General features: G+C 45.5%; 1 protein-coding gene across 2 annotated transcripts in view; it reads left to right on the top strand.

Moving 5' to 3' along the window:
• Positions 1 to 10,547, top strand: part of TCF7L2 (transcription factor 7-like 2 (T-cell specific, HMG-box)) — a 128,706-nt gene that overhangs the window by 99,233 nt on the left and 18,926 nt on the right. Inside the window, exons 3-5 of one of the 2 annotated variants that reach the window (XM_011967520.1) lie at positions 3,229 to 3,361; positions 5,991 to 6,093; positions 8,024 to 8,110. In XM_011967520.1, the coding sequence (XP_011822910.1) occupies positions 3,229 to 3,361; positions 5,991 to 6,093; positions 8,024 to 8,110 (323 nt within the window). The remainder of the gene's footprint in view (positions 1 to 3,228; positions 3,362 to 5,990; positions 6,094 to 8,023; positions 8,111 to 10,547) is intronic. The other variant, XM_011967521.1, reaches the window with a different exon arrangement.

Raw genomic sequence — 10,547 nt, 5'->3', positions numbered from 1 at the left:
CCCCCCCCACCCCCATGATATAGTTTTGACTGAACAGGAAAAAACTAGTTGGCTAGGCTCAGGTGTGCAACATAATACTGGGAGAGGTGTTGGTAGCCAGAACACAGGGGGATAGAACCTTTTGTTGGAATCGCCTTCATATGTATATCTAAGAAGATGGAGACTTAATTTTTAAATCTTATGCTCAGTGAACTCCATTATTGCCCAAATGCTGTCTTCCTCTTTTGTTGCAAAGTAGAGAAAGAAGGTTTTCCCCACATCTCCCCTTAGTCCTGCTTAGAAGATGGCTGTGGGATTTGTGCTTCTTTACTGTAAACAGATCATGTCATCTGGACAGCGTCTTCTTAACAGTAAAAATAACATTACTAATAAACCACTGTAATAGATAATAAATAACAAACTTACGTGCTAGGTTATGTGCTAAGGCTTTTCCTGGGTTCCTTAAGAACTAGGACTTGATTCCTCATCAGAACTCATGGCTCTTTACCTCTGTGCTTGCCTGTGTGCATGTGGTCCTCATGGCTGAACACAGGAACCACCCACAACACCCAGGAAGCAGGCCCAAGATGCTTGGGTCCTGAGTCCAGACCCACTGTGAATGAATCAGGGCCTACTGAGAGATTTCCTAGGATTGGGGAATCTGAGTGAGTGGGAAGCATCCTGGGAGATGCTTGACTCGGGGCTAACTGCTGCTGGTTCTGATGCCCACCACTAGCCCTTTCTTCTCCCATATGCTGCTTCTCATGGCTGATGGTGGTCCTCCTCCCGTGGTACTTGATCAGTCCTTCCACCCCTGAGTGATCATCTTCCCTTCTCTGGGCTGTGGGTGGTTCTCCCCACTGGCCCTGGTGTTTTTTCACACTCACTTTCAACTGTCTGGAGCTGGTCTGCTTTCTTTCATGTCAGCGGGTATGTATCTTTCCAACCAAAGAGAAAACTTCTGGAAGGCAGCAACAGCCTTGCCTCCAAAGGTCTCCACTTTGTCCGTGTCTGTCTCTTTCCCTCCTTTCCTCTCCTTTTCTCTTTTCCCTCCCCACCTCAGCACACAGTGTGGGAGCTTCCTTGTTCCTTATTTCTCAAGTTGTCCTGAGCAAATGTTCTTCTTAAGGAATCCTTAGTGCCTGTCCATGAGGTGCCAGCACTGGCCATGAGGTAGCAGCCCTTCACCCTGGCCCTGGCCTGCCCAGCCCTTCATGGCTGCCCCTTCTGTGGAAGTGCTTCTGGTTTCCAAAGCTCCCTCTGCTTTGGTGGCTTTTAACTTACTTGCTTTGATTGCAAAATGGTAGCATATAACACAAAGCTCCTATAAGCAAAAACACTAGTTGGCTAGGCTCAGGCGTGCAAAATAATACTGGGAGAGGTGTTGGTAGCCAGAACACAGGGCCCCACCTTTTGTTGGAATCGCCTTCATATGTATATCTAAGAAGGTGGAGGCTTAATTTTTAAATCTTATGCTCAGTGAACTCCATTATTGCCCAAATGCTGTCTTCCTCTTTTGTTGTAAAGTAGAGAAAGAGGGTTTTCCCCACATCTCCCCTTAGTCCTGCTTAGAAGATGGCTGTGGGATTTGTGCTTCTTTACTGTAAACAGATCATGTCATCTGGACATGATCTCCCCTTTCTCCAAGAGGCCAGTTATACATAGGAATTGGTAAACCAGGCTGTTGGAAGCGTTGACTTCTTTTTCTGCAGTTTTTTTCTGGGGCATCTAGAGAGAAGGCCTTATTTTTCTTTCCACACATAACCACAAAAAAGTTAAAAGCACTTTTTAAAAGACGCTTTCCCCCTCAATTACCTGTGGTAAGAAATGCTGTTCCTATATTACATTCCTTCCTCACCCATTAAAAAAAAAAAAAAAAAAAAAAAATGGACAGGAAGAGAACCAGCAAAGAGAACTAACTGCTTAGTGATCCCTGAACTCAACAGGCGCTAGTGGGCAGCACTAGAACCTTCCTTCTTTTCTTTTAATGCAATTCCTTTTCCTTGATGTTAATGCAAGTTGTGCCTTCCTAAAAGTAATAAAAGGAAATGAAGACACGTTCTGAAATGAAACTTGACTCTAATCCATTCATCATCTAATACTTGCCTCTTTATCTTCGCTGGTACCTAATCTGGTTAAATGTCCCTGTTGTAGGATTTTAGTGAAAATCCTCTATGGGGAATAGGGTTTTTTGCAATTGGATTACTCTCCGTAAATGGCCCAGTAGTTCGCTTGTTTCAGCTTAATTTTTTCTTTGTGATCTTGCTGGGCTAAGTTATAGCACAGTGTAGTGGAGTGGGGAGGGGTGGACTGAGCAGGAGGTGGGGGAAAGAGGAGGAGAATAATTTGGGAAAGCCTGGGTCTGGCAACTAGAAACATTTTTTAAATGCTTTTCTTCCCCCCACCCCGCCCTCTGCTTCTCTCCACTGACCCACCCTTCCCAAACATAAAAATGCCTGTACTTTGTTTTCTAGAACTGCCCATTTCTAAAATGCGTACCTTTTATTAGCCCAATTCGTCATCATCCAGTTAATGTGTTAGCATTCCCGGATGACTTTCTAATGAAATTCCTAATGAATCAGGGCTGCTGTAATCTGCATAGAATATGCAGGTGATTGCCAGGCAGTTTAGAGCTTTCTGGTAAAGTTCACACTCCCACCCAAACCACGAGTGGGGCTTTGCGTCCATACTGTCTGAGAAGGACTGTAGCATGCCGGCTGTTTCTAAGGGCAGGGAGGGGATAGGAGCTGTCGGGGGCGGGTGGGGGGCGGTGGCTAAGGAGGCTGGCTGGGTGGGATTTGGGCCCGGTCGGTTTCTTTTAAGTGGTGGTTTTCCTAGATGGTCCCCTGTGCAGCCTGCCTGCCTCCTGGAGGTGGGGCCTTGGGGTAGGAGGTCCCCACCACATGCGGAAACGCAGTAGGCATGGGAGATTAAAGTCCCCGCTTCCAACTTACCTGCGGACGGGAAAAGTGCAGACTCTTGGGCTCCATAATGGGGTAGGGATGGAGAAGGTATTTTAAAAGCCAGGCTTAGTGGGGAAATAAAAACTACAGCAGACCCACCCAGAGAGCTGTCTTACAACTATCTATTTATTCGGACTCGGGGGAGTATGGGAGGGGCAGTGTTGAGTGCATCTTAGAAAATCCAGGTGGGAGGCTGCAGTCAGGGGAACCCACGGGCCCGGTGCTCTGAAGACCTGGGCTGCCGGAACCGGCTTGATGGTGTCTTTCTCTGTTCTCCTCCCCACAGTCGAACAAAGTGCCAGTGGTGCAGCACCCTCACCATGTCCACCCCCTCACGCCTCTTATCACGTACAGCAATGAACACTTCACGCCGGGAAACCCACCTCCACACTTACCAGCCGACGTAGACCCCAAAACAGGTAGGCCATGGGCTTGGGAGCCAAGGGAGAGCGCTGGTCCTGGGGTTCTGGGGAATCTGTTGAGGCCTCCACAGGAACCCCAGGGGCGGAGCAGGAGGGGACTGGGTGGGAACGGTGGTGGGGGGCCCCTGTTGCTTTTCTGGGTGTTGAAAAGGAAGCTCTTTGGGGTGATTGAGGCCTGGTGTGGGAGTGGCTTTCCACTCCCTTTGGAGAAGTTCATTTGCAGTGTTCAATATCTCTTCATGGCTTCCAGTGCCCCTGAAGGGGCTGTCTTGGGAACCCAGCTCTGAGTCCTCAGTATGTTTCAGGAGTGGCTTTTAACTCTAAGAGCCTCAGACAGACCTGGATGCAGGAATCATACTGAAGGCATTTCTTGGGTCCCTCCTCAGCTTCCTGGGAAGATGTGACAGCATGACTTTCCAAACCTCAGCTCCCTCGCTGGCTAAGAGGCCTCAGTCACTACTTGACAATGGCTTGTTGGTATAGCCTCAAAAAGCCACATCACTGGATTCTGCGTTTTCTTCGCTAATTTATTTAACTTCTTTGTCCCCTACAATATTCTAGGTATTGCTGAGCCCATTTTACAGATGTGAATACTAAAGCCCAGGCAGGTTGCTTCATTTCTTCTTAGAACAACCAGTGGGTGTCTGGGAGAAGTTGCCATGCTTTTCAGTGTCCCTGTTGTTGTTGTTGTTTTGAAACAGAGTCTTGCTCTGACATTCAGGCTGGAGTGCCGTGGAGCGATTTTGGCTCCCTGTGACCTCTGCCTCCCAGTTTTAAACAATTCTCCTGCCTGAGCCTCCCAAGTAGCTGGGACTACAGGCATGTGCCACCATACCCAGCTAATTTTTGTATTTTTAGTAGAGACAGAGTTTCACCATGTTGGCCAGGCTGGTCTCGAATTTTTGACCGCCTCGGCCTCCCAAAGTGCTGGGATTACAGGCATGAGCCACCACACCCAACCCAGCATCCCCTTTTTATTCCAGTCGTTCACTGACTGCTTTTTTCCCAAAGGGGAGAAGGAGAGAAGGTGGGGTTACTTTTAGTTCTCCTTCAACAAGATCTAAATCAGGCAGGCAGCCCCAGCTCCTGGTGGGGTGGTCTTGGGAGAACAGGTAAGCTTAGTGTGTGTCTTTCAGGCTACCCGGTATGTTGGTAGGAGTTTCCCTTCCCAGCTCAGTAATTGGAAGGATGGGTTTAAGTCGGTGATCACGCATCACTTCGTTAGAGGGGATTGGTAGTGCTGGGGTAGGTAGAGGGGATTGGTAGTGCTGGGGTAGGTAGGCTGCCTGGTTAGGCGGCCTTCACTGCCCCTGAAAGAAGCCACACATGAGCTGGGTTTTACTGGTCTCTGAGCCCCTTTGTGCTGGTGCAGGACTGAGCCTGGTGCTTGGATGCCTGGCGGCCTCCTCCAGCCGGCCCCAGGCTCCACCAGTGAATGGCAGCGTCAACGTCTCATTTAAATAATGGTAGTACAGGGAATAGCTTTTAAATGGTTATCGTAAAACATATGATTAACGTCTGTGGACTGTTTACTTTTCCTCTGCGAACATTCTTTCAAGTGTGCAAATGGCTCGGTGTAGGGTCCAAGTCCAGCTAATCTGTTTGGTTTTTGTAATAGAGAGAAAGCAATGTCTGCATGAAAATGTCACCCAGGGAGACTTAATTTACAGATTAAAAGCTTCCTGAATGAATTTTTTAAAAAATGAAGTCGTTTTCATCCACGAACATGCAGTCCGTTCCCTCCTTTACTCTGTTTTAATTCTGTGGTATTGTGCCTTTTGCCTCCCACTTCAGCGGCACAGATCAGTTCTTCTCTGTCAGAGTCGACTGCAGAATGTGCTCCTGTGGAACTGGCAGGCATGCGGTGGCACGTACTTGCAGAATCCCCTCATGTGTGCCTTGTGAAGCTCTTAGCCCCTGCAACGCACAAGGTGCCCATTCAGCAGATGGGCTTAATCCCCACAGGTGACTCTGTCCCCTAGCGGATGAAGTTCCAGAATGGAGTACACAAGCCTCCAACACCTCCTTGTCTGTTCAGCTCTGGTTCTACCTTGGATAGGATGCCACATGGCATTTGATCAGTTTCTCCAGCTCATCCAAATAGAGGCGGAGACATTTTAGAGGAGTCACCATTTTTGAAAAAAAGCAAGGGTAGTAACCTTTTGAATGCCACAGCTCAAAAAGTCTGTTAGAAATCAGAGGAGTAACTTTCGTGCAGGTAAGGCATGAGAGTCCGCAGGGCGAAGGGCCCGTGTTGTAAGAGCAACAGGGATTACCATTGCTTCATTCCCCACCAGCTGCCGAGCCTTTTTGAGGTTGTTTCTTTTAAACTTGAGACAATCACACCAGTCACGTGAGGCAGAAAGACCCAAGATGGCGTATATCTGAGTCTACCCACTATCCCAGTCCATTTAGAAGGAGATAAACTAATTTTTCAAACTGAGGCTAAGGGAAAATGAGATGAAACCTACCAACAACTCTTAGGATTTATAATCACAAATGAACCTCGTGTTAGGATTCCAGAAGAGATGCCTCTCTTCCTCCTCTTTCCCTGTTCCCATCCCCTAACGAGTTGCTCTTTCCTTCTCTCCCTCCTTTGTACCTAAAATGCTGCTTCTTCCCTCAGGAATCCCACGGCCTCCGCACCCTCCAGATATATCCCCGTATTACCCGCTATCGCCTGGCACCGTAGGACAAATCCCCCATCCGCTAGGATGGTTAGTACCACAGTAAGGAGTTCCATTTTTTAATTTCCTTTTTGTTTCTTACACGGGCATGCTTATTATTTATTCTGTGCGTGTGTGTGTGTGTGTGTGTGTGTGTGTGTTAGAAGCCAGGGTTGGGGAGGGGGCTGTGGGAGGGCACAGGAAAGGTGTTGCTGGGGTGTCCTGTGGGAATACAGGCAAATCCATAGCCATTCAGATGGATTCTGTAGGAAAAGAGTTATTGGCACTTAGCATTTCGAGACCATGGTCCCCAAAGTCTCTGTGGACAGAGGTGCCCGGAAGACTCCTGGGACTTCCACCCAATGAAGCTGATCATGGCCGTTCTGCTGTTGGCTGCCCAAACTGCAATCACGTCATTGGGTTGAGGCTGCCGAGTCCTCCCTTTTAGGTGTTACATATTTGAGGGCACAGAAGCGGGAACAAGAACTGCCTTGTTTTGAAATCCAGGGTTGGGATTAGGGCATGTTCTCGTATGATTCCAGGACACCCCACCTCATGCTGAGCATTACTCCCAAGTTGACAACAGCAGTGGAAAGTTTTGTCTGTTGAGAAGCTCCTTGGGACTGAATCAGCGTCTCTCTGAGAGTCTTTGCACGTGAATGACTGTGAACAGTGGGAATGGGGCAGTTGGAACTGTCACTGTAGCATGTGGGGCCTTCGTAAGCATCAGTCCTAGTTCCTGGCAGTGCCAGATTATTTGACTGTCTTTTGCAACTTAAAAAAACTGTGTTTTAAATTCAGAGTAGAAAGGCCTTTGATGCATTAGCATACTGTGGCGGGTTGTGTGTATGTGTGTTTTTGCATGAGCACGTGTGTAATATGTGTTTCGTGATTGTTTCTTTGGATATATTTCTCCTTGTTTGTCAGTGATCTGAACAACACAGGACAATACATTGAATGCTAAAAGGAATAAATCCTGGTAAAACTCAGGTTTGAGTCTTAGGGAAGACGGCCTTACAAAGCCTTAAGGAAGATAACATTTTGGAGTGGCTTACCCCACAATTCTACCTGTATTTTTTTTTTTTTTTTTTGGTTTGTTTGTTTTTTAAAAAAAAAAAAACAGATTGCATTATGTAGTAGCTATACCAAATACCAACCCCGGGTGTAGTTTCTGTTTCTTTGTCTCACCTTATTTTTATTGGGAGGGTAGACAGGAACATGAGCTTGTGACCCATTTCTTCTAAATAGATGGGGCCAACCCTCAAATAGTTCTCAGTAATCATTTGCCCCATTCAGCTGATGGGGAGATATTTGAAGGCTAGATAAAAAGGAATAGCCAACTCAGACAACCCTCTGTCAGAAAAAGTTGTGTGTCTTTCATGAGGATGCTATTTTGCATGTTGCTGTATTTTTTAATTATTGTAATGAGGTGTGATTGTCTATTGGTTACCCACAATTCTTCTTGGGGACTCTCCCCCCGGTAACTCTTGTCAACACTTGTTAATTTGACAAAAGGCTACAAATTAAGCTCTGTTAATTTAATGTTTTCTCACCGAGATCTAAATACCGAAAGAGGCCCAAAGCGCAACTGAAGTCCTTTGATTCACTGTACTTTATTTTGGTATAAATTTACATTCATTATTGTTTTCCTTTGGATGTGTAGCCCTCAATTAGTGTGATGGCTCCATTAAAGCAAGCGAGACTTCGCCTTTAATTATTACAACAAAACACCTAGTTTCAGCTTGGGGAGAGGGTCTCTATTGACATAAGCAGAGGTTATAAAATTTAATTAGCCATTCCTATCAGATTTATGGCATTCAAATTGTTCTGTGTTTCTTCCCTTTGATCCTTCCTGTACAATCCCCAAGATTTTTGTTCTGATCAAATGAGAATAAAGCTTACTGTGCAGAGAGAACTTTTCCCTTTTCTTCTTTTTCTTGTCCCCACCCCCACCCTTGTTTCAAGTCTCTTACTTTGTACCCCTTCTTTGTAGGCAAGGTCAACCAGTGTACCCAATCACGACAGGAGGATTCAGACACCCCTACCCCACAGCTCTGACTGTCAATGCTTCCATGTCCAGGTGAGTTCCAAGAACCAGGGCCTTCCTCCAAGGCCACGGGTGACTTCTCAGGAAGTTCTCTAGATGGCCACCAGGCCACCCAGGGACCACGGCTACATGTAGTTCTATTAGTGTAAAGCCAATGTGACATTAGATTGTACTCCCAGAAAATCCTGAAAAATTGCCCTGAAATTCCAAGGTAAGTGATGTGTTTCTGGGTAAAATTTTTGAGTTGCTCAGTTGAACAATGTATTTTAAAGAATTAAGAAGGCAAGGGAGAAACAGGACCGAAGCTTTTTGAAATGCCATTTCTCTGTTGTCCTGTCCTCGGCAGGAAGGTAGCGGTGAAGGTAGTTTTATTATTATACCAAGAAGAGTTCGAATAAAGATTATTGGTGTTTTCAAAGCTCAGACTCTGATTCCAAGTCAACAAGCAAGCATCCGCCTCCTCCCCTCAAAGGTAGCACTGTCCATTAGAAGTATAGTGTGAGCCACAGAGGGAATTTTAAATTTCGTAGTAGCTGCGTTTTTAAAAAAGGTTTTTTTTTAAAAAAAGATAAAATTATTTTTAATGACATGTTTTTATTCAATGCAATATAGCCAAAATATTATCATTTTAACATGCTATCCCTGGGCAACAACTATTAATAAGATGTTATGTTCTTTTTTGTACTGAGCTGTGGTACAAAATCTGATGTGTATCTTATACACACAGCACTTCTCAGTTTAGACTGGCCACATTTCAAATATTCAATAGCCACTCGTGGTTGGTGCGTATCATAGTGGTCTGTGCAGCTCTAAGTCTTTGAAAGTTAAAAAAAAAATCATGTGTGTGTGTGCTGTACGTTCATATGTATTTATATTTCAGCATAGAAATATATTTACAAGATACACTCCTATCCCCATGTTCTTCTTTTCCTCCCTCTGATTAATTCTGGCTAATTTTTCAGTGACTGCTAGTTTATTTACAAACTGGTTGGCAGCAGTATGTTTAAGTAGTCGCTAATTGTTTCTAATGATAGTTTTATTTTCTGTTCATCTGATTTTCAGTCAAGTTAATTAAATCGGTGGAGGTTTAGACTTTGCTGATGGTCTGAAATCACCAACCCATTCTAATGATGGCACATAATGAAATTAGCATGCATTACATGGCAGGGATGCTGTCCCCAGCTTCTCTCCCCAGTCCCTGCGGCCAACATGTCAAGCCAAGACCAGAGAAGGGCCTGGAAAGACAGGTCAAGATGCTGCTTTTCCTACTTACAAAACAGTAATTTTGGCAGTGACAGAGAGTTACATTCATTAAGAAAAACAAACTGTGGCATATCTAGCATCGGTAACTATGCCATGGATATTTGCAGTTGAAAAGACCCATTTTCTACCTACGATAGATCATCAAAATTTCAAAATCCATGCCAGTATTAGTTAGGCAGGAAAACGCTCGTGTGTTCTCTGGCCTGGAGAGAAGAGGAAGCATACACTTAGTAAATAGTGTCATCACAGCTTCACAAAGCATGGGAATGAATAGGGGGTCTCCCAGGTGGAGAGCACCCAGGGACCATGGCTACACGTAGTTCTATTAGTGTAGCAGCTTATAGTCCACAGCTCCTCTTCCCACCTTGCCAGCATTTGTATATTGCACCTGGTTCTTTTTCATGTTTGTTTATTTGGTGCATTCCGGAGGTTAAAAGTGGTAAAGTAATTGTAGGATAGGGATTGGGGTTAAGCTGATCGATTGAATTATCATTAGGAGGTTAGTCGATGATTTATAGGTGGGCAGGGGGTGGAGGAAAGGAAGGGAACGTCAGGAAGAAAGGTTAGGGCCTCAAGGTGCGGGGAGAGGCGGCCGATTCCCCAGGTAGGCCAAATGAAAGTTAGCTAGTTAAAAAGCGTATACAGCAAATTAAATACATTATTGTGGTAATGGGGCGACAGAAGTATAGGTCTATTATACTTATGGCAGTTATAGCAAATGTAGGCAGCTTGCCCTGTTCCAGAACATCCTTTGATATTCATTCTATTCGGCAGTGGGGCCAGGACTTCTCAGAATTAAGTGATGGGTCATTATACTTTAAACACCATGGAGAAGCCTAGATTGGCAATTAAACAGCTCTTGCTGACACTCACTTGTGCCACCCTGTGACCCCCTTTAGATTGAGATGTTGGAGCTCCGGGCCCTCAGCCCGCTAAATTGGTGCAAGGCTCTTCTCCTGACGAGAGCCGGCTCTGAAATCTGCCGGCTTCAAAGGGAGCGAGATCATGTATAAACCATAATGTGGGTGCACCGTGGCTCACAAAAAATAAGGCAGGAAGAGATGAAATGTTACAAGTGCAAGGGGGAAAATGAGAGAATAATGACAAACCTAATGCAACTCAAAGCAGGATTGTTGCACAGGAAAATGCATCCTACTGCTTGTGCATAAAATCAAGGCCGGCAGATGACATCCGGTTAACAGAAACG

Source organism: Mandrillus leucophaeus, unplaced genomic scaffold (genome assembly GCF_000951045.1).
Source record: "Mandrillus leucophaeus isolate KB7577 unplaced genomic scaffold, Mleu.le_1.0 Scaffold80, whole genome shotgun sequence".
Taxonomy (NCBI): Eukaryota; Metazoa; Chordata; class Mammalia; order Primates; family Cercopithecidae; genus Mandrillus; species Mandrillus leucophaeus.
Note: the sequence above shows the minus strand (reverse complement) of the source record. Positions and strands in the feature narration are given on the sequence as shown.